This window comes from Platalea leucorodia (assembly GCF_965183815.1).
Source record: "Platalea leucorodia genome assembly, chromosome: 6".
NCBI lineage: Eukaryota > Metazoa > Chordata > Aves > Pelecaniformes > Threskiornithidae > Platalea > Platalea leucorodia.
The window spans coordinates 77044804-77069304 of NC_138828.1; the positions used below are offsets into that span (position 1 = coordinate 77044804).

The 24501-nt window shown below is 43.4% G+C and overlaps 1 protein-coding gene across 3 annotated transcripts in view; it reads left to right on the top strand.

The window, feature by feature from the left end:
• Positions 1–24501, top strand: part of MXD4 (MAX dimerization protein 4) — a 39788-nt gene that overhangs the window by 11824 nt on the left and 3463 nt on the right. For all 3 annotated transcript variants that reach the window (XM_082314894.1, XM_082314896.1, XM_082314895.1), the window contains exons 4-5: positions 20832–20946; positions 24021–24180. In XM_082314894.1, coding sequence (XP_082171020.1) covers positions 20832–20946; positions 24021–24180 — 275 coding nt within the window. The remainder of the gene's footprint in view (positions 1–20831; positions 20947–24020; positions 24181–24501) is intronic.

Sequence of the window (24501 nt, forward strand, 5' to 3'; positions counted from 1 at the left end):
GTTCCATTTCTTCCTTTTCCCCTGCTCCATCATTACTGACTTGTCATCATCTAAACTACATGTTCCTCTTTTTGTTTTCTTCAAGTCATTTTTATAACCTGAGCATGGAGTTGCCTCTTCTTCCCCCTGCTCTGCCTTAACATGTTTAAGCAGTAGAGTAAATGAGGCACAGCAGCATTTGCAGCAGATGCAGGGGCAGAAGAAGGATCTATTAATTGTTCAATCTCTGTTCTCACTTTCAGTTCTGTGTTGTATCTTTGTAGTAGCTGGACCATATAGTATTTGCCTTGCTAGCTTTTCTCTCTCTGCCGTCTCAAGGTCAAAATAGATAACCTGCAAGGTATGATGTCTTGTGATTATACAACTAATATTTGTAACCGCTGCTGCTTGCTGTACCTCCTACAGTTACACTATACTTGAAGCCAGATTTTATTATTCCTGGTGAGAACCTGCAAATTAGTGCAAGATCCTTGTGTGTGCAAACAGGTGTTGACAAAAGCAGATCAGGTATGCACAATTGTAGTTACCTAATGTGTTAGTGTGAAGAACTCTTGTAATTTTAATTTTTTTTGACAACCCCCTCCTCTAGCACTGTGGGTGTGTGAGCTGATAATACCGATCGTACTGTTTTTCACTCTGTTTTACTAAAGCTGCATTAAAATCCATCGAGCATCTTGTAAAGTTTAATGGAAGATTCACAGCCATAGTGAGTCCCCGTAGCAGCTGGTCCTTGCAGCAGAGCCCATCCTCTTCCCCCGGCGCAGCCCTGCCCTGCTGGCAGTGAAGCACTGGATGTTGATTTTGGAGGTGTATCCTTTCCAGGACCAGCGCCTTTGACTCACCACTGCCATGATGCTTCTGGCTGAGACACACTTGGTTATCTCACAGGAGCCCGTCCAGGAGGAAGAGAGGAGATGGCTGCTCATATCCTCCTCCTTGCCCAGTCCCTCACGTGGTGTCTGTGGGCTGGACTGAGCACTGGAGGGCAGGGAAATGGCTTCCTCATTTACAGGGCCTTCGTGTCCTGGATGAGGGTGGCCAGAGCTGCCACTAACCAGAAAGCCACCGTAGCTGTGTACTGGTACACGGTGCTGTTCAGGTTCTGCATTGGTGTTGCACATAAGAGGTTTTATCTCTGGTTTTGACGTCAGGGGCAATGGCAGTGGTTGATCTCTTGGTGTGTGCAGACTCGGCCGTTTGGCACCACTACTTTAATTTGCATTTTCTGCTGCTCGGTCTCTTTTCTGTATGCTCTTGAGGGGATGCTCAGAGGAAGACAAATGGAAGCAGAGACATAATTCCAACAAAACCTCTCATTATATGATAGAATTCAGACTACAATTATGGTAAAGTGTTTGTCAGCAATTCATACATAAAGTTCCTTTTTCTCTGCTTTAAGTCTCCCTAGAATACCCTGCTCAGAACTTCAGTGTGTGTTCATTATAGGGAAACTCTGTAAGGACTTACCCCTCTCATGGCAGTCCTGTTTTGGTCCTGTGTGATTAAGGTTTGCATCTCAGAGCCATGAAACGGGAAACCCCTTAAATATAAAGTAGGAAGGCAGGAAATCTTCTATCCTAAGGACGGATAAGGTTCTAGAAGATATTTTAATAATTACAGACAGGTCAATCAGAGTGGCACTCGGACGTAACTAGTTCTTAATGACAAATATATACGTGTATATTTATGTATATATTTTTTGTTATTGTTTCCATCCAGAGCATTATATCAGTAGTCTTTCACAGAGCAATGTAAATAGCAAGTACATTGGTAATGATGACTTTTTGCAAGGCAGTTTTTAAATCGACCCAACCTGACAGCTGTACAGAGGAATTCAACTTTCATAGCAAAAAAACCCCAAGAATTCTTAAAAAGACAGCATAATCTCATTTATTTGTATCAATTTATACTTTGGTTTTTACATTGTAATGTAGATCTAGTATATCCCCCTGTAGTGAGATCTTCGCACAGCTCTGTGAAGGCCGTGAGTCATCTGCCCGCTGCCATTCACGTGTGGACTTGTCCCCTCAGCTTGCGCGGGGCTGCGGGAGGAAGCGACGCCTCCCTGCCGTGGTCCCTCCTTTCTTGCTGGAAGCAGATGGAGCTCTGGGGAGGGATACTGGGACCGACCCGCCACTGGGACCGACCCGCCAGGGCTCCTTCGGTGACAGAGTCATGTCACTCCTGCCTGGCCATGAGGAGCTCTGCTGCAGGACTTCAAGTCATTTCTATGGCCAAGTCTTTGAAAATAGCTTGTGAAACTGAATGATGTTAAAGAACAGCTTTTAAGAATTAACAAAGAAATTAATAGAAGTGTGCCTTGAAATCAGCAAGCCATGTGCTGCTGTCCCCAAGCTGGCGCCGCGTGAGCTGAACGGGTGCCTTGGCTGAGTGACCATGGTACGGCTTGATCTAGATGGACGATTATCTCCTGCCTCTGTCAAACTGTTTGTATTATTCTCCGTGGGTTTGGGTTTTTTTTTTTTTAGCCAAGAAGGAAGGAAGGGGCAGATCAGCAGGGGTAAAAGTTGTCCTGCCTGCATTCCACAAAATAGTAAACTCCGGGCAAGGAGTGGGAGTATAATTAGAAGAGGGAGCTGATTAATGCCTTTGGGCAGGATGGACCGGAGATCCTGAGCACGGGAGTGCTCAGCAGTGCAGCATCTGGGTTGCAAGTGCTGTCCTGCTTGGAGGAATCAGCAGATCCCGTCCCAGGTCCCTAGGCGCAGGTTTGACAAAAGCTGGCGAGCTGAGCCGGGTGGAGGTAAAAACCAGGCACTGCTGTTGGGAGAGGTGTGCTCTAGGGGCATTTCCCTGCTTTCCTATGGAAGTTATTCCAAGAAGGAGAAGTGCACAAGAGTTTTGCTCAGTCACTGGGTGTTGGGTGGGACAGGGAGCAGTTCTCCCTTGTTCAGGGCTCCCTAGTTTGTATTGCAGGGAGCTGAGACTGCTGTGGAGATGGCCTGGATCACCTGAGTGGGACAGCCCTGAATTTTTAGAAGTGCAAGACCAGGATGGGCAATACATGAGACATAGTGACTTGCAAAATCTTTTAGTAGAAGAAAAAAAATCTTTCCTTCTTCCCAAATGAGCCTAATGTATGCATTGTTTACAGTGCTGATCAGGTGGAAACGGAAAGTGTTCCCGTGCGTGCAGAAGGCAATGCAGTCCTGAATTTTGGGTAGTGCTTTTTGTGTTCTTTAAACCTAAAACCTTGCCAGAAAAAAGGTTGTTATAGTGCATCATCGTGTATGAAGTAGATATCTGTATATAAATGCAGGCTTTGATGAAAAATATATGTATTTTTGATGGGAGCTTTATGATGTACAATATTAGCTGATAAAGTAAATAAAGTAGGTGCCTCTGGAGTTAAGTTCTAATAGATAGTCAGTTTTCTCATGATGGAAGAAGTGCAGGTGAGCTTGCCAGGAGCACAGTGACATTCATTGGTACATTAATTTCACCCGCCAGGGTTACCTGCAGTTCAGAGTTTGTGTAAGCTGATAGAGTGCATAGATGGACGTCTTGAAATTCTGTCTTGCGGTTCTTCATGTTACTAAACTGCAGGGTTAATGAAAAGCATGTAATTGCCAGTTGCTGATAAACTTGTAAGTTTTGAAACAGAACTGAAAAGTCATTGAAATAACAGCATACCAAAACAATGCTTAATGTTTATTTTTATTGTGGGCTGCCTTTTCAAAATCACAAATTACCATTGTGGTTAGTACTGGTGTGCAGCATAAAGATACACCTGCCCTGATCCATCACGTTGAATGGCTAAGGTACAGCCAGTAGCTGAGGAAATCCCCTAGCTGGCTGCTGGAGGCGAAGCACTTCCAGGGAGGGATCACCCAGCACGGGTCTCGCTGCTGTGCTTCCACCGTGAGTTTAACCCAGCCCGATTGCAGGCTGCTGCTGCTGGGTCCTGCTTGCTGCCGGCACAGGAGGGAGGGGAGAAGCTTGCTTCTTCAGCCAGTTCATTTTCAGGACCCAGCTCACTGTCACAGGCACACCCAAATGCCAGCACAGGGAGAGGGTGGGATCGCTTCTTTGAGTGATGGTATTAATTTACGGGACAGAACAGTACAGTTCACTTCTTTGTCAGTTTAATATTTCTCCTAAGCATCCAGTTTTGGCTGCTGTTGCCTGGAGAGTGCTGCACTGGATGGGTCTTACTGACCTGGTACAGACCTCATTGTTATAATGGGTCTGTAAAAGCTGCTGCTATTTCTAGGACATGTCCAGATTATACATAAACCATCTAGATAATGTGGCTGCTGCATTAGTGATGGGAACCACCTTGTCTTACTAGCAGAAAACCTCCCTATTATATCTGTTTCTTCTGGTTTTCTCATCAAGTAAGGAACTTTTTACACCATCTGGTTGGTGTGAGGTGGTGAACTGCAATAAACATACCTTTGTACTGCTTAAGCAAGGTAATGTCTTAAGAGTCTGACTTGCCTTTGTGAGAAGACAGCTACCCCCTTCCCAGCTGTGAGTGCCTCTCTAAGGATGCCCGCTGTGGTGGGCAGGTGAATGGCAGTGCCTCAGCCAGCGCGAGGCTGAGTCTCAGCTCAAATCCCCTTTTAACTGTCTTTGAACCTCAGGTTTCCAACAGAGGGGCAAAGTATGTAGCGGTGTTTGTGTCTTAAATTGCGGTGGTAAGTTTTCTTGTGGAGCTTGTTTAGCAAAATCTATAAAGAACTGGACCCACAGACCTGAAAATTTAGTCCTATGCTTTTGTTGAAATGTCCCATGTTTCTGAGTCTGATAAATCCATGGAACTAAAGAAATTAGAAGGTTTAAAGCTTTGTGCTGAAATGCTATTCTTTCCTTACCTTTTCCCCACCTCTAGGCAGTCCGCAAATATCCGAACCTGTGGTTTGTCCTGTACTACATACTGCAATAGCTACTATAAATGCCTGTGCACTGAACTGCTGTCTTTTCAGTGCACGCAGCAGCTCACCTGATTATGCACTCCCAACAGAAGTGTCTTCCCACCTGGACTGCTGGTTTGGAAAGGAGGGGTATATTAAGCAGACGAAGCCTGGAAGTTAATCTTCTCAGGAAGTTATATTCCAGGTGTCAGAGATGTACACATCCTCATGCTTTGGACAAAGCTTTTATTCGGCAATGAAAAATGGACTAAAATACAGTCTTGACTAAATTGTGATGTCCTTTTTCCTGCTGAAGTCGGCTTTGAACTGTGGGGCCTAAGTGCAGTCTTGGGTCTGGGCTCCAGAAAGCCGTGTGCTTCCTGGCCAGCCGAACAGCCAGAAGAAAGCAGATGGGCGAGAAACCAAGTGCATGTGTTTTTTCCACTCGAATTTGTTCATCCCTCTTTCCAAACATAAGTCCATTGTGTGTCGGCCTCTAATGGACTATGTGAAAGGTGGTTTATGTTCTCAGCATCTGCTAATTGACCTGGCCAATTCTTATCTGCTGTGGTGGAAAGAGTGGGCTGGTCTTGTACAAAATGGAGATAGATGGGCCAGACCTCCAGGTACTTTCAGGACCGTACAGACTAGATGCCTGGTGGTGACTGCTGTCTTGATTGGAGGAGAAAAAGATTTGTTGAATTAGGTATTTAAAAAAAAAAAAAAAAAAGTTTTCCTTTTAAGCTTGCTTAGCTACATCTGGGCAAGTGAGCTGGAATGTTTTTTTTTTTTTTTTTTTTTTTTTTTTTTTTTTAATGAAAGGTATTTGGGCAGCTAATGGGCTTTAAGAAGCTGGCCTCCCAAATGAGTCTTATGTAACGCGATGGGAATCCTTGGCTGAATCCCAACCAGTCAAGTCTGTGGAAACCCACAGACGAAAACCGGGTATACGGATGTGGTACCTGCCATGGTTTGAAGAGGTGGCAAATGCACCTGAAAGCCAGCAGTTTGGCTCCGCTGTTTAAGGCAAGGTTGGCTCTGCACTCAAGATTCACACCAAATCTGCAGGAGGCTGGATTATTTTCTCCCAAGTATGTCATGAGCACAAAATTTTGATCAACAAATGTCCCTGGTTGGAGTAGACACTAAGGGAGCAACCTAGGCTGGAAGAGGTGGCTATATTCTGTGGGCTGCTTGTCCTGTCCCCTCCTCTCCCTGCCTCCATGCTGTATTGGCATCTCTAGCTCATTGCAGTGCTCCTTTCTGTGGGCTGCTTACCCCGTTTGAGTATCAGACATACGGTCCCAAAGTCAAAATGTCTCTTTCTATATGGAACAATGTGTACTTTCCTGTTACAGCTCATGCTGCCTTCCCATCACGGTCTCTGTCGGTGGACGCTGTGCTTAGATTTACTACACAGAGTTCTTTTGCAGGTCGATTAATTTTTAATCTATTGTTTTCCCCTCGGTACACATGGTGGTTTTGCATGTGGCAGGCTGTGGGCCCAATTCTGCGCCCTGCTGAGAGGATTTTGGTAGGAGCTGTGCATGCCTGCCTGCAAGCTGAACCCCACATCACATCCAGGCAGCTACAGAGGGTGCAGTTCAGGTTCCAGAAGCTGTACTGAGCATGAACATTTAGCCAGCAGATCATACACATGAAAAAGCATAATGCTGTTCCTTCACAGTAGTTCAATTTGGGCCTTTTAAAAAAAAAAAACAAAACACCAAACAAAAACAAACAGAAAACCCCCAAAAACCCAAATAAAAACTCCATGCATGTGATCCAGTTAAAACTGACTTTTCTTGTCCTAAAGACCTGTGCAATTCACAAGAATGGATAAGATATTCCCCCGCCCCCCTGTTTTTGGAAGGAGAGGGTTGTTTGGGGACTTCAGGGAGTGCTGTGTTTTGAGGTGGAAACTGAAAGGTGTGCGCTGCTCTATGTACGCATCCTGCTGAATGGAGCAGCGTGACAGGTCTTGTCAAAGGATGGCAAGTGGCTAATATTATTGTTGAATTCTCGTTTATGTTACATAATTCTTTCTCTATACAAATTAGTGTAACTGATTGTGTAGTGCCTGGAGATTGGTGTAGCTGACACCGAAGAGGTGTGCTCTAGGATGTATGGACATGAGGTCATCTGTTGAATGCCTCTTACTTGAAAACTAGTAACTAGTTACAGGCTACATGCCCTCCATTAAGAAAGCCTATATTAAGTCCTACCTTATAGAAAGAAAGCAGAAGATTCAGGGAACAGTCAAAGACCACAACTGAATGTGGTAAAACGTCTCTAAAAGGTTGGAGAACTACTTGTGAGTCCTCTCCTCCCAACTGCTGCCTTGGGATTAATGCCTAACAAATGTATCTGCTTTTCTTTCATTGATGTTTCAATTGAGGTAACTAAATAAAGATACAAGGTGCTAAATAAGGGGCCTGCCTGGCATGCAATTGCTGCCAGAACTCAGCAGCTCCTATTGAAGTTGGGCGTACTGTCAGTGTTTGCAAATACGGGCTGCACAGACACTGTGTGTCTTACATACCACATTAGCTGGTATTTACAAAACATAAAGGTAGCAAACCCTGTAATTCCCCCAAGAAAGCTGACTTAATCCGGATTGGTAAGTGCTGTTGTGTTGACTGCTGAAATGAACAGCATGGGTGGAGCAAATAATTTCTGCTAGGGAAATTTGGGAGCTTGTTGTGTGTGTTTGGCTAGAAGCAGTTATTGGCTTTAGGTGCTAACAGGTATTTGAAACAGACTGTCAGGTGTCTTGGTTCCCACTGCCCGACTTTACATACTCACACGGGAAGTGGGTCCAAACTTCTGGCTCTTCCTTCCATTGCCAGATAACCCCAGGACACTGCGCTTAAGAAACCTGGGCTGAGTTTTGTGGGGAAGGAAGAAGAAGAAGAAGGAGGAAAGGGGGAAGAGTTCTGAAAAGCTGTTCCATACCTTATCATCCCAAAATTTTCAGATTCTGCTCGACTGCACCCTGTCTGGCACAGAGACAACCAGCTTTGTAATGTTCAATGGAAAGCGAAATAGGACGGAAATTAAATTATAAACAAGGCACTATCTGTGCTGTGGCAAGCTAAATCTAAACTTTGAGGCAGGACTGTCAGATATCTGCAACTCTCCACTGTCCCGTGATGCCAGATTTTGTCACTGTTTGGGGGGAACATATTACATAAGTGTTGCTCAGCTTTTAATTCGTACGAAAGTAAGAGTACCCATTGTAGCCTTGGAAGAGACCATTTTTAATTACAGTCGGTGCATTTAATCCTTCCCCTAAATTTGTTTTTATATACACCTCACTGTCTTTTCTATCCACCTCTAATTACAAGGTTTCAATGGTGGAGTTGGAGACATACAGCAAGACATTTGGGGACGTGTATTCTTAATTACTTCAGCGTGATTTCTTCTTTTGCTTTGGTGTTCTCAGCTGGGGTCTGAAACAGCCTTCGGTTGGCTGGAACAGGCACCTTGCTGTCGTTCCAGGGCACCCCAACTGTCTCGTTGGAGGACATCTCAAATACCTACAGCGGTAAAAGACAGCAACATCCACCACCTCCTTTCCCCCAAAAGCCAACTAACTTCATTCGTGCGTGCTCAAGCTGCCACCATTAGCTACTCCCTCTAAGATGGCCACGAAGCTTTGGTAGGTACAGGTGCTGAGGAAGTATTAGCAAAAGCAAAAATGGAAGTAAGACATAGCACTGAACATCCCTTTCTGATACTTCATTTCCCAGTCAGAGCTTAAAACTTCCTACCTCTGAGAACAAGAAAGTGGTTGTTTAGGTGCTGGAGATCTAACTGCCTTAACTCTGATTAGGTTTTAAAACGGTGGTGTGAATTGCTGTTGTTTCTTTTGGTGCCTTGTGCACGTGGGAACGTGGAGTCCCTACAGCATTTGTCAGGCTAGTTAAATTGGATGCTTGGTAAGTACTTGGTGTTTGGATATAGAGGTACAACAGACAATAAAACCACGGTCACAGGTATCCAGTATTGCAGATATTAATGCCTCACACTCTTCATTTAACTTGATACGGAAAAAGGCTGCTTAATTCCGGCTGTCTGCCATCCCAAGGCCTTGCGCTCAGTGTGTGATGGCAATGTATGTTTTTCATTTAGCTAAAATAATTCAGCTTGACTTGCCTCTCCTTTAATTTGGCATCATACAGTGGTGTAAAAAAAAATAAATCTTGAACACATTTCTCCCCTCATTTGACATATGTATAAAATAACTAGGTCTATAGGGAGGTTTAAAATTAGGCAGAAGCAGCTCGCTAGGCCTTGTACCGTGCTCTCTCTACTTAGTGCTGTGCTACAGCTCAACTTCTCTGGGCTTCTCTAAGCATTGTAGTCACACCACCCCCCCCCCCCCCCCGCTTTTTTTAAAGATCCTTCCTGTTGGCAACTGTCCTGAGACATGATGTTCTTGCTTAGCATTTTGATGTGGGGAAACAGTCTGATAATTAAAGCCGGTTTCAAGCCATGAGCTGATTTGTAAGCAGTGACTTGCTCTGGGGTGTTGTCAGTCGATGAACGTGTAGCTGGTGTGCGCAGAGCCACGCTGCGCCTTGTGCCCTAAGTGCCACGTGCGAGGGACATACACGTTCCCCAGCGCCGCTTGTGGGGGACACTGACTGCATCCTCCCCAACCACCTTTTGGTGAATGGTTAATTTTTGGAAAACTATAGTTACCATCCTGTTCCCCTCCACGTGTAAGCCCAGTGCAAACCCGTTGTTGTTATGCAGCTTTTCCTTGTTTAAATAAATGCAGTTCTCTTCGACCTATGCTCAGCAGTCCTCAATAAATTAATTCCAAGAGTACCATGAAAGGTGGCAGCTGAAAACACACCTATTGCAGAACTGCAGACCGATGTTGTGGGTTAGGATTTGCTGTGCAAATCTGCTTTGCAGTATTCCGCCACCAGTGAGGACCAAAGCATTACTGCACGCGTGTAAATGGTGGCGAGTCCTAATCCACTCTCGGGGTTTCAGTGGGGAGTGTGTGTAAGTACGTGTGTACCTCCGTGTAACTTCAAGTGGGAATTACAACTGCTTGATACCGGAATGGCATGATCTTGCAATGGCATGTTCCTTATCTAATTGGGTCTGTCACTGTTCTGAGGTAACAGACAAATTTAAAATCTTTAGTCTCCCTGCAGTGTAATCTAAGAAACTTGAGTGCCAGTAAGACAGATGGGTTTGAGAGGTCTAATTTAGGAGGACTACTAAGTTGCAATGTGTGCATTTTAATGTGCGAAACAAATGGGTGGAAGGCTGCATGAATGAAGTATTAAATAAGTTTATTAAAAGCATCGCTGATTATTTTTTTGTGGACTCTGTTTTCAAGTGTGTGCATCGCTCGCGTATTTCCCCACAAGGCACTGTTGTCCACCTGCCTGTATTAGGTAGGTACTGTGTGATGCTGAGCTCGTGGTACTAGGTGATACCTCTCTTGCTACTGTTTAAAAGTGTTTGAGAGGTAAATGTTAGAAGATAATCAGTAGATAACAGGGCTAAAAATAGATGACACCTGAAACAGAAATATCTTTTCTATAGGTGTAATAATTGTTCATATTTGTCTAACACTGACTTTGAAGGTTTAAAATATAGAAAGCTCTTCTTTATAGATGAGCAAGACCTGAAGGCTGCAATGCTAAAATATAGGTTGGAATCTCCTTTTTTTTTTTTTTTTTGCAGAGGAAAAGAAATCCATACAAGGGCAAAAACTTACTGCAGGGGATTTCTACTGTTTCCATAATGTTTGATTTCTGTTGCCTCACATTCTGGCAAGGTCAGAGATTTTATTGCCTCTGGTCAAAGGATGGAGAATCCTGTACGTGTAAATTTGAGATGGTCACCATCCAGGAACAACAAATTATATCCAGCTGCCATTACGTTTGCTTGTGATGCTTTTGGGAATCCCTGTATAGTTCGTAAATTCCTATTGACATTTTCGGAGAAGCACATCTCAAATTTCTTCGTGTTGCTGTTACTTATCTCCAAGACCTGAGGCGACGAGGGGCTGTTAAACCTTTCATGGCTGCTCTTTCGATAAGAGCAGCTTAAGACAGCGGGAGGGCTGAAGCCTGGGGAAAGCTGTGAGGACAAGCCTGGCTGCAGGGAGGAGCCTGGAAAAAAACGAGGAGAGGAGAGGAGGGTGGTCAGATGTGGGTCCTGCAGCTGTTAATACTGGGGAGCCCGAGGCTACGGTTCCCCAGCAGTTAAAACCCATACCAGTCAGAGCTGCTGGCGTCCCACCGGCCCTGGCGTCCTTGCTGAGATGGTCCTGCCCGTGCGCTGCCTTGCACAAGTGCTCCTCTGAACGCCCATCACGAGCCCGTGAAGGAAAAGGACTGATTGGAAACCAACCACTGTAATTTGACTTTGTCGCCTTGCTGGGCTGGTCTGCGGGCTGTTCAGGCACGTGGCCGGGCATGCGGCGGGGTGGCAGCAGCGGGGGGATGCCTGTGTCACACCTCGCACGCCTCCGACAGCCCGTGCTCGCTCCCTGCGGCAGGAGGAGAACTTGGGTGGGAGAAGGCGGAGGAACAATACGGCAACAGGCACTAGCTGTGTCACAGGGCTTTTATTTCTTCTGTTGGCCAGAGTCAAGCGTGGCTCTGGGACCCTCATCAGTCTGTCTGTCTGTCTGTCTGCTGCTGTCAGGCAGGTACATTCCTGGAGGGACAGCCTATGGGTGGTCTGCCCAGCCACCAGCTGCTGAGGCTCCGGTCAGGCGTCTCACACTGGTGTTGTCCAGGTTGCTCTCCGGAGTCATTCCAGCCCAAAGCGAGCCTCGGGAGTTGCTGTCACTTGCCCATCTTAGCTACTGCCCCTGGCTTAGGGTAGCACATGGGCCACCACAGCTCACCCTCCGGTTGGAACCAGAGCGCAAGGAGCATCAAAGTCGGCTTATAGGCATTTTGAGAGATGAAGAAACATTGATGTAGCCCAGTGCTCGTAATTTAGGATAGGCGTTGCACTCAGCAGGGAGCTGCTAGAGGGATGGGGAAAGGAGGGAGAGGGGACAAGGGCAATGTGGGCAGCAAGGTCTGCCAGGCAGCCCCTCTCTTGGGAGTCAGCAGCTTCCCTCTCGCAGACCAGCCAGCGTTCACCTGCATTCACCTGCTGGGCTTGCATCCCTGCTGGCTTTCTGCACACTGCTGCCAAGAGGCTTAGCTGGCCAAAAATGCATACATTTGTGGCACTGCAGGTACTTCCCTTAACTTATGTTTGCTGAAAGATGTAGGAATAAGTTCTCGTTTCATGCATATGTTCTAAAATGTGAGCAAGCTGCAACTTTTGGAAGGTAAAAAGGCAAAGTTAAAAGTGTGGAGTCTTGGCTCAGCAAGTGAGCTGAAGTGGCACCAAGTGAAAGTAAATAAAATGCACTGTGAATGCTGCAGTGTGCATTTATATATAGTGAAATAGAGAACTTAAATATTTTTCAGAGTGATAAAATGCACAAAACATTGAAATGGTAAGCTGTATAGCAAGCAGCAGAGGTTTTCTTCTGTCTTCCTAAGTGCTAGGAACAGCACCAGACATTTCTGAGCAATATTCACATGAAGACCTGCAGATGACTAAGCTAGTGATGGTAAGATAGGCTTGCAGCCATTGCCTTCGTAGGCAGTTGATGTCTTGTGTTTGGATACTTCAGAGGTACCCCAGGACCATCAGCTACCTGGCTGCTAAAGCTGTCTGGCTGGTTTCACTTTAGGAAAACAGATGCACAAAAATATTCAGCACATCAAAAATGCATATAGGAGGATGAAACTCCTAGTTAATACTAAAGTAAATAAAGCAGGCAGTTGCACTGATTGTAGGGCTGTTGCATTTAATTCACTAACAATCACTGCAATTAGGCATTCGCAGCTTTTTTTGCCTGTTAGTTGCCACAGTGCCTTCCCGGGCTTTGCTGCTGAATTTAGTTGCAGAGGCCTCTATGAGGTGTTAGACACGGGCAAAAAATGCCATATGGAACAAATTTTGGATGAATCTTCACCTGCAGCACAAGCTTCAGGATTTTGTTCTTCATATGGAAAAAAAAATGGCATCTAATGCAGAACACTGGTGTTTGGCTTATCTTTTCTTGGATAATAAAAAGCCAAGAGGTTTGCTGTAAGGGCGCTACTGAATATTCTGGTTTGACTCTGAGGCACTCAGCTGTGAGCAAGCATTTCACACATCTCGTAGCAACTGGCACACTGGGTGCCTTGCTATGGTACAGTGCTTTAATACTAAGAGGTTTTCTTTCCTTTTCACTAAAGCAAATTTGTTGTGTAGTTGAAATAGATTGTGCAGCTTGTGTATGAGCTAGAGCCTCTTCTGGGGAAAAAAAAAAAGGCGTTTGAGGTGTCCTTTGTAGAGTAGAAAGTATTGAAAGTGTTTCTGACTGAAATAATTATGGAAGAGACAGGATTTTGTACTTCGGTGGAGGGTTCTTATCTTCCATTGTATTTAATATTTTACAGAAGGTTCTGTCTGGACCATTAATAAATAGGTTTCTTCAGAACCAATTTTATATGATTGAATTTCTATGATTTCTTAAGATGGACATTATATATAATCTCTTCAAATGCCTTTGTAAACAAATGTGTTTTAATTAGTACAGTATCATCTTTGCTAGCTTATAAAAAGTATTGTAGAGCTGTAAATATATCATTCCTGACACTTACTTTAAGAAAAGTGTTAGCTTACGGAGGAGTGAGGCAAGTATGCTTGAGTACTAACATCTACTAAGCAGAGTGGGGTATATAATTATGTGTTTACCTACATTATATGTATGGCCATGACATCCAGGAATATACAAAATAATAAGAACACATTTAATTTTCAGTACCATTAAAGCCATTTGCCAGAAAGTTCTGTCATTGCTCGAGAGTGTGACTGTGCATAAAATAAAAAGAGCTGAAGCCCTTCAGAGATCCTGACTTGCTGTGTCAAGCTCTAGTAAGAAAGGGTTGATGTTGGAGTCAGAAGGCAGGCAGCGTTCCTCTCTCTGATGTTTATCTTGGTGGCTGGTGAATCCTGAAGTTGCAATGGGGAAGTTTTTACTGCTGGCTTGCATTTCTTAAAAACTTTGAAATAATGATAAGTTTATGAATAATGATGCTGTCTGTGTTCATCCTGACCAGTGCATGTCACAAAGGATCCTGAGCTTCTGTGTTTGCCGATTCTATCTAAAACTTGAGTGCTCCCTGTACGCAGGTATTTGCATTTCATAAATAAAACTGTGAAGAGTCTTCCTGTAAAAACACAAGCATCTTAAAATTGCAGTTAGCTCACTTCTGTATTTTATGCTGAATTTCACGTCTGGTAGCGTGTTAAAATCACCTTTCTTTAGGGAGAAAACACAACCGTTAGTTCACCGCAGGGGTCTCTGACCCAGCGTTGTGGGCTCAGCCCAGACCACTTTGGTTCACAATGTACCTGGAGAACATTTGACTCCAGAAGTGAATTTTTGGTGCAGAGATTCTTCTCTGACTTTACCCTATGTATGTTATTAAGCCAGATTACATAGTCATTATGCAACAATGAAAAATTTAGTAACTGCTCTATATTTAAACCTTTGTGTATTAACTTCATTGCACAGCACCAGGACCAGGATAGGTTTGAATGTGGAAAAAAATGTGAAACATGAGAGAAGGAATCTGAAATGCTTCGGTTACTCTGTCCAGTTTGTAATACGTCTTCTTCTAGATTCATTTCAAATAGGTATATATTCTTGGGGGGGGGGGTATTAAATTTTTATTGAATTTGCCTTGCCGTAGGGTCTGAGGCTGTCTGGTTTTTGGACTTGAAATGGTTAGTGTACAGAAATGACAAACTTTTAATTTTTGCATCTATTTCAAATATATCTGTTGTTCTCACTAGTGCGGCTTGTAATGATTGCATTTTCAATGTCATTTGAGTGTTTGCTCTATAGTGTCCTTTTCTTTTCAGAACATCACCAAGCAAGTATATTTAGCCATTGATTCGAGAGTATGTCAGCCTCCTGTCCACACAGCTAGTTTAGTAGACTAAATTTGGGACATCTGAAATACAGACACATGTTCAGCCACGCAAGCGTGTTTCACATTAAAGCTTCTTGCGGAAAGCACCGTTAGGGCCGCCTTGTGAGGCAGGCATTGTCTCACGCCCATGCGTGCTTTGGTGATGCACTATGGTGTGGCAGGTACGTTGGGCTGTGGGTGTTGAAGCAACACCATCCTGTCTAACCCAGCCAACTTCTGCTGGAGCCAGCATGAAGGGAAACTGAGAGCATGCAGTATGGGAATACGGACATTTAGTGGCTTTTTGTCCACTTCCTAGCCTTCCAGATCCTTGCTGCCCATCAGCTGGAGATGCTGCAGTTCTAAGATGCCTCCCAGTATGGCCAAGACAGCTCCATGTCTTGACTGGGCAATCTGTTAGTAGGAGTGAGTGGGTGTGGACCAGAGCTGTTCTGGGACTTCCCACAGGATGACAAACTTTGCTGGCAGAGTTGCTCCTTCCCTTTTACAGCCAGCTTGAGAATGAGTATATGCAAGAGTCATTCTTCTAATTTGGGGGGGCTGTGGACTGAGACCTTGAGGATGGGCAAGGTGAACACTGTCATGAATTTGACTTTGCTCTAGTGAGTTTTATGCTCTTGCCCATGACTGCTGAGAAACAGATGAGCATGGCCCTTTTGACCCTTTCTACAAGTGATCTCTGGCAGTCAGCAGTGCAATGTCAAAAGCAGGATCTGTTGTTTCGAGGAAATGCCTACCCCATGCCACCTACCGTAAACGCGTGGAAGGCTGTCGGCAGCTTTGTCTCCATGGTTGCCCAGCCAGGGTGGTGGGATCGACAAGCGTGCCTTTCACTGTCACGCTGTAAACTCTCATGAGTGTTCGTGGCCATTTAATTTTGCTGAGGCCTGGCTAAGGCATGCCCTGCTGAGGACTAAGCAGCTTGTTTTGGACATACACTTGCTGAAGGAAGGCTTTGCCTTTCCAGCTGGCTTTGTGCAGATCAGTAGCTTAAACGGTGAATGCTGTTCCCTCCCACAAATAACGTCTATAGATTTATACTTGTATAGTTTAGGAAACACACCTTTGCTGCTATCGAAAACCTGTGCAACTACTGCCTGAACAGCTGTCTGCTCTCTGACTAGCTGCAGGCCATTTCTAGCTGCTGTGCTGGACCTAAAAAAGCCCTGGAGAGCCTTTGTGGAAAGACTGCAGGTGGATCGGGTCACTCCACGAACCTGCCAGCACTGTATTGATCAGACTGGCACAAGTTTCAGTCGCACAGCTGGGGGGGTTTTTTGCTGTTACGTGAATGGGAGCAATCTTGTGAGTCGAATGCTATGGCTTTGCAAGCAATCTCTGATTTAAATGCTTATAGAAATGTTGATTGGAGGGACCTCTGAATGGCAATGGCTTTGTCTGGGTACCTCTTGAAAAACCTCCAAGGACGGCACTTCGACAGCCTTTCTGCCAACCTATTCTGATGGTGCACCACTGCCCTAGTGAAAAATTAGTTTCCTAATGTCCATCCTGAACCTCGCAATTCACAGTCATTGCCTCTCATTATATTATTTGGTCCTACTTGGAAGTGTTGTGTTCCCATTGCAACCACCCATCAAGTAGTTGTAGGAATTTCTTGGAATTGTTGCAGTTACCTTGGAATGAAGATTATCCAGTGTGAACAATAGGCTCTTTTGTTTCCTTTCTTTTTTCTCCCCTCTGCATCTTAATACTCCATTTCTTGGTCTGCTAAAATGGATTTGCATCTGAGTTTTCATACATATGGGGAAGCTTATTGACCATTATCTAATAGGCTCATTTAGCACAATTTTGAAATTGGTTAGAGTCAAAGATCTTAATTTACTTTTGCATGGCAGCCTTTTTTGGAGAAGTGGTGAACCGTAGCTTCTCTGGCCAGCATTGCTCCCACCTTTTTGTAGCTGAGCACTGGAGCAAACTGGAGTCTCTGAGGACTAGAGTCAGAGTGGTCTTCAGATGAACTTTGGGTGATGTCCTCGTACTACAAGGAAATTCCTAACAACACTGTGTAGCTGCTTTGTCCCTCCCAAGTTGTGGGGCTCCAGGGTTCGTTTTGTTGCCGGTTCTGAAATACCTGCCAGTATTGCGCATCACAGCTTTCACGGATTCAAAACCAGTTGAAGGGAATTCCAGCTGGTACCTGTTGTGTTAGTTGTCAACAAGTTACATTCTCCTTTCTGTGAACGTGATGAACCGCCCGACTGCTCCTGGATGTGGCCACTGCTGTGGAACGCTGACCAAGTCTGTGGGGTTAGTAATTCATTTTTATTAAGCATTAAAAGAGCTATAATGCAGATTTATAGGACCATGCTGTGAACTCACTTATGGGGAAACACTGAAGTCCTGAACATCTGAAACCCCTTTATCTTCTGGCAGAAAGGAACGTGGTAAATCAGAGACAGGTCGCCCATGCGCCGCTCTCCATGCGTGGGGCTGTACCCAAAACGGAGAGCTGCAGGTTTGAAGATTCAGATTTTGGATGGCTTTTTTTAGATCCTTACCTTCCCTGATTAATTTGGTCTCAGTGACGAGGGGGATATTTCAGTGCATCCGCATGAGGTGAGAAAATTGCCTGCTTCTGTAGGCAGCGGCGTCCTGGCCTGGCACCAAGCTTTGTGTGGGCGAAGGTGTAACAGTCGGGTTTCGAAGCTGGAGCAGAGCATCATTACCAAACTTCAACCACGTTTCATGCACAGAGGTCGTTACCCTGTTGCTCTGAGACCAGGCTGCTTTTTTTACTTATTTTCTAGGTGGAATTTAAGGCATGATCTGCAAAACACAAAGCAGCTCCGGCTGCGATTACTTCTGTGAGTGCCTTTCCCTCCTCCGGCGGTCACAGTCAGCCAAGGAAAAGCGAAAGCTGTCAGGTCCCTGCAGAAAAAGAGAGAAATTAGTGCTGGCAGAGCCTGTACGCGACAACTTATCTGCTGTGAAGTTTGAGTCCCCTGTTCCTGCTGGTGTGATCTGTTAACATAACATGCCTGAGATGTTTTCTTACATTCTTACAGTTTTTTCTAAGATGTGCAAAATGAAAAACGTGGGGGTATTTACTCCAGTACCACAGGAATTATGATGGGCTGGTTTTCTTTTTTCTGTGTTCACAATCTATGCCATCGATTATGCTGTTGTGTTATAATATATGAGTTAACCACATAAGCATGCATGCATTTATGTAAAGATCTACGTAAAGCGTATGCTTTAACATTTTTAATGGATTCATAGGTGCTAAGTAATTAAATGAAAGAAAATGTCCCTTTAAAAAAAAAGTGAAGTTAGAGTAGGTCTTTTACTAAGTGTGTTTAATACATTTAGTGCTATCAATTGTTAGTGCTGAGACTGCCTTAAAGCATTTTTTTTTAATAATTAGCTCTTTTTAATTCTTCTCATTGGTCAGTTAAAACACTCTTCTTAGCTTCAGTCCCGTGTTCTTCATGCCACTTCTGCCATGAAGCATGCCAAAGTCCTGCTTTACCTCGTTGGCAGATAACATAAAAGAATTTGTGCTTTAAAAAGACACACAGCCGTGCCCTCTGGATCTTGGTAAGGTTTCTGTTAACTCCCCAGCTGATGGTAAGGAGGTGCACTAAATCCTTATTTTCTCCCTGTGGTAAGCAGATTTTCTTCAGACAGTAATAGAGGCAGATAAGTTGAGTATGTAGTCTGGTTTCATTAACGTTTTCCAGGATTAATATTAAGTAGATCTCAGATCAACAGCTCTGCATACTGCTTATCAGACTTTTAATTACTGCAAGTATATTGATCGTTCCTTTTCAATGTAATGTATTTAACTCTCTGTTTACTACTTGGATACTATTCTTGTCCTCTTCCTTGCCACATCCTCCTTTATCTTCAGTCCCCACTTTCTTGTCAGCTGTCTAAATACAGTTGCATCCAAGTGGTGCTGAGTGACGCAGATGATTGCGTGTGCCTTTAGAGACCATTTAAAAAGCAAAAAGATTAATTGAATTTAGTCCCTGGAGCAAGTGTTTTTTATTTAAAACACAAAACCAGCCAGGTAGTTTTTAGAGGTTACAGACACAGAAATAAAAATTTACCTGATTAGGATTTTCTGTATAAATACCAGTAGTCCCTAATTCTGGTATTTCACTATTTTAAAGATCGATGTCCCAGTTTCAGTTAGCAGCCACAGGGCGCTCTGCGATCTGATGGGGCTATTTTTGTGAATACTTACCCCAGTCTTTGTTGCTGTTGTTTAAATAAAAGCATTTAGATGGTTAGGTTTGGAGCCTTATATTTAAAAACAAACCCCAAGCCTAAACAAAAAATCTGTCATCAGTTTTCTCTTGAGAATCACACTTTCACCAATATTCCTTTTTCCCTAAGTGGCTTGAAGAAAGAATTAACAGCTTTCTAGAAATGCTCTTTGATTTCCTACCTAATACATTGCTGATTTATAGGCAGCCAGGACTAAGCGTGTGAGTGTGCAGTCATTACAGTACCGTATTTTAATTAGATTTTGTTTTGCTTTGGGTTTTTCCCCCATTAATTCTCAGGTTGTTTTCACATTACACTAATCATTCTAATTACACATGTGTAATTCGTCATTTGGTGCATATTAAACTCTCTTCAGCTGCATTTCAAACACTGATGCTGGATTTTTGTTCTGAACTGATTGTTCAAAAGAAAGTTTGTTCTTGACCAGAAGTGTTAAATTTCCTGCAAAGTTTGTTTCCTTCATGCAGCATCGAGCAGATTTGAAAAAGATGATTATTCATCTCAGACTTGCGATCCGCTTCACTTATTACTACTGCTTTGTGTGGGATGTCGGCATGCTCCAGGTCATGGCTTTGTTCAATCTGTAACAGCCTGGCAGAAAGGAAAATATTAGAGATGTTCTTCATGTAAGCGCTTCCGCATCTGTTTCTATCTCGTCACAAAACTGAAAGGTGATTTCATATGGATTCCTGTTCAAGAATTGTGCATTAAAGCCAGGAGGGCTTTTCTTTTGGATTTAACTGTAGAAACACACTCAGACACTGTTGTTGGTTTGCGACTGCCTTGTTTTGGGTAGTTGAAGCAACTGTTTCATGGACTGTTGTATTGCCAGCTTCTTTCTCAAAGACAGACAAAATGTTTGGAAACCGAGTATCTGTCAAAATACCACTTTGTTTATCCTCTCTTTACTGAAGGATTTAATGTCATTAGTACAGGAGAGGGAGTTGAGAGCAGCAGTAGCGATACTTGGAAAGGAATAATGGAGAAAGCAGGACCCAATGTGGCTGGAACTGTTTTCTCTTGTGTGCTTACAATAAAAGTTGTGCTGGCTGCACAGTGAGAGGAGGAACGTCTCCTTCTCGGGGAGACTGGGTCGGTAGATGGGAGGAGAAGGGGGATCAGGATCTCCTTGTTACAATATATTGATAAACCATGGCTGGAAGCACCTCGGAGCTGTGCAGAGCTGCGTGGGTGCCCTTGCCGTGTGTAGCAGGAGCGTGTCTATCACATCAGGCCAGGCTAATGGGGGAGAGGGGAATCGGGTCTGCAGCCTCCGTGCTCCCTCCCACAGCTCCATTTCTGCCTGCAAAAATGACTGGGTTGGAGCGAAGTCCCAGTTTTTCTTCCTTACCCAGCCACGAATTCAGTCTGCAGCCTTGCCTGGATTTCTCAGCTCTCTGAACATACTCCCCCTTCATTAAGATGGGACTAACCAGACTGAGCAAACTGCTTTGAAATATAGGTATGAAACTACTATCTGAATGTGCCAAACAGCATTACTGCATTTCAAGTGACCTTTTGGTCTGAAACTTTGCCAAAGGGAGGGGAAAGGAAGCCACCGTTGAATCGAGCTCTGCACACAGATCCTGCAAACAGATGGTGTTTGCATATAGGATATGCTGTTCGGGTGCAACTTTACTACAACGCTCTTCGTTTTTAATAATTTCAGGCGGGCTAAACTCCGGCTATATTTGGAACAGCTAAAACAGCTTGTGCCTCTCGGGCCGGACAGCACCAGACACACCACTCTAAGTCTGTTGAAAAGAGCTAAGATGCATATCAAGGTAAACATTCATCCATATTTTTATTTCTTTTAAAGCAGGCTCATCCAGAATGTGTATTCATAGAGAGGAAACTAATTTTCACACAAAATCCATACGCATATGTCCGATCTTCTGGATATATTGGCCTTTGTTAGTTGCAAGGATTTCAGTCACAGTATCAAGGTTTTGTGTTTTGCAATTTACCCTGCAGTCTCAGATATATTAAAAAAATGGTGATTTTGTGATTTCTGCTTAGTGACTAATGCTTTGCCTTGTATTTTAAAATAGAATATATGTATGTATATCAAGGCTGTTCTTTGATTTATTTTTTCAGGACTGAGCAAAGTAGCATTGTACTTCACTGACTCCAATGTAAAAAGCCAGATCTAGTCATGATCGAAAAAACTAATGGAGTCAAAGGGATTATAGCTACTAGTAAGCCTCATCCCCATCTCACACCTTGATGACCAGATCCTGGAGCATTTGACAATCATTTAGAAGAAACCAAAAATGAAATGCAGTCTCCTGTTAGTTGCCACTCCCCTTCCATGTTTCTTGTGTGTAACAAGTTTAAAACAAAAACCAAAACAAAATCTCACCTGTGACCCAGCAGCAGTGCAGGTTATACATTTCAACACTTAATTAAAAGGGAACTATTCCTCAGGCCTCCTCTCTCCAAAGACACCTTCACTCCCATTTTCACTGTCGTAGTTGTCAGGAGAATAGGGTTATATGCAGAAATAAGACAAACAGGTATTCAAATGTGAAAGTTAAAGAACAGGTTTCTGCTGCTGTGTCCAGGGCTGTAATTATTCATCCAGCATTTTTTCAGTGTTATAGGGAAACAGGTCAAGAAAAGTGTCAGGAGAGGTTGAACACTGGCGGTAATCTTGGAATATTCTGGAGAACAGCCTGCTGCTGTACAGCATTAAGATTCACTGCAGTTGCAGAAATGGGTGTAATTCATATGAAGTATTAAAGAAGAATTTAAGCAAAACCATTCTTGTGAACAAGTTTACTGAGCTACTTCTTCAGCTCTTGTAAGCACATTTACTCCAGCTGGGCAACCCCTGTTTTTACCATTTGAGATTTTGGCCTCTTGTTTATAATTCAGGCTAACATGCGTGAAAGGCACTGCGTGTGGTTTTTGTCTTGGGCTGCCCCCCTATCACGGGCTTATGCATACAAAGTGAAAAACTGTTTTTACAAGTGGCAAGTGTGAGAGATTAGCCATGTAGTTACCATTTCAGCTGCTGATAAAAAAAGCTAGGAACAGATTCCTTCCAAGTCCATCGTGCGCAGTACCAAGTACTCCTTTTCTGAAAACTGAAACTGAAGTTTAGCCTTCTTTTTAAGATTTTAACTGAACCTACCCTAACCGGGTTGCCCCTTAATTGCTCCTCTTTGTCAGGCCATCCTGCCTCCCCGCTGCACTGCCAGAGCATGCCCACGCCTGTCTGCCATTTCTAATGCAGTCATTTTGAACTTCTCACACGCACATCCCCATATATTGAAACTTGCCCTGAAAGATTGGACGGGTTTAAGTCTCCTGGATATGAATCACTGAGTTCATTCCTAAAATAGTTGTTAGAGTTTGGGATTGCAGCCAGGAAAAGACAGGAAAAGGAAATCTGATCAATTGGGCACATGTGGTTCGTTGTGTACATGGATGTACCAACCCCTTTTCTTATTATAACATTGTGTATCCGCGTATGATGCCCATCTACGTAGCGTATTGCCTGGGAGGGAGCTTAACACGAGGCCGCAGGAGTTAGATTTCATTCAGCCAGGAAACTGCCCAGTTCAATAGTGTTAATTATTTTTTCAAAGATAAATACTTTTGCTTTCAGGCTTGCATTGGAACAGCAAAATGTCTGAAATCGTTTTGCTTGTGGTTTGCTGTGCACTGTCCCACCCTGCTCTCCTCAGAAAACCAGGCGTAGGTTCATTCAGACGGTGGGGAGGAATTGTCAGCAGCTGTATTCCCTCCCTGCACATCTCCTAAATCTCAGGGGTTGTGTAAACACAGCTCACAGAGAAATGTGGTCTTTCTTGTAAGTGCTTTTACTGCTACCACCTGTAATTTACGTCATCAGTTAGATAATTTTTTTAAAATACTATAAGGTGTTTTGGTCCGTGTGTCCTTCCTGCTTTTGATCCCATCATACTCATTACACCTCCTTCCCTAATTATATAGTCACTTTTTTTAAATTGCTATCAGTGATTTGAAAGATGGTTCAGTTGAAATCTTAAAAGATCCTATTTCTGTTATTGCATTTGGGCCAACACTGCAGCACATTTTACCAGCTGTGAAGTATTCTTTTTATTTCCAAAATTAATACCTTCTTTTATTCAAGCAGGGGGGAGATTTTAGGTAGATGTGTGGAAGGATCCTCTCACAGGCTGTTCGATGAGAGTTTTGGATTAATACCACTGATTTTGTAGGAGGTCATCACAGAATCACCACATTTGCTGTGCAGAAGTTCAAGGAAAAAAGCTGCAAGAATAAAAAGAATTGTTAGAAATTCCTCCTACTATATATAATTAATACTGCTTATTGTTAATGAAGGTTTTTAAATGGTAAAAATTTCCACGGCCTGCGGTAGGAGGGAGAGCATTCAGGAGGTTCGCAATGGTTCCTTTATGGTGATAAGTCTCTTATTTCACCTGAAGAGGCGTTATGTTCTGACTGAAACCTGAGCTGCGCTCTAGTTATCAAAGATGATGCCAGTTTTGCCTGACAAAATGATTTAAATATTCCCCACAGCCAAGGCAACAATAATTTGGTTTTAGCTGAGAAACGTCTGCTAGCGGCAAGAGAGTCTCTGAGGGATTTTTTTTCTCCCCCCCCCGTATCCATGTATTTTATTGTGAAACATTCGGTTCTGGCTTAGCCAGCTTAAATTGAACTGACCTCTATAGAAGGGTAACAAAAAAATTAATTTTGTAACTTTAATTTAATTTAAATTTAATTTTAAATTCATTTTTTAAAATGTAAATTGTTTTAAAATTACTGTTTACGAAAAGATCTTAGGTTACTTATATTTTAACAGGAGTAAAAACTGTCGGCTTACTACCTTTTCTCTCCCTTTAAGAAATTGGAAGAACAGGACCGAAAAGCTCTAAATATTAAAGAACAATTACAGCGGGAGCACCGCTACCTCAAACGCAGATTGGAGCAGCTATCCGTGCAGGGCATGGAGCGTATCCGCACTGACAGTATGGGATCAACAATATCCACTGACTCTGAACAAGGTAATTGAACGAGGGCTTCCCAAGGGGAGGTGCAGGAACAGGCAGGAAAAGGGAAGTAGGGAAGCAAGAAAACATTATTTAGAACTAAAATCAAGCTTTCAACAAAACCCAGACAAAATTGTTCCATTATGCGATTTGCAGAATAAAAAACTACTGCATCTTTTTTACATTGTTTGAAAAACTTTCTGTTTTCTAATCAGTTTTGAAGCTATTAATACTGCATGTATTTTTAAAGCTATTTATACTGCATGTGTTTTTGCCATTTTTTTAAACAATTACCATTTAATGTTCCGAATTTTTAGTGTAATTATTGGTAAGGCT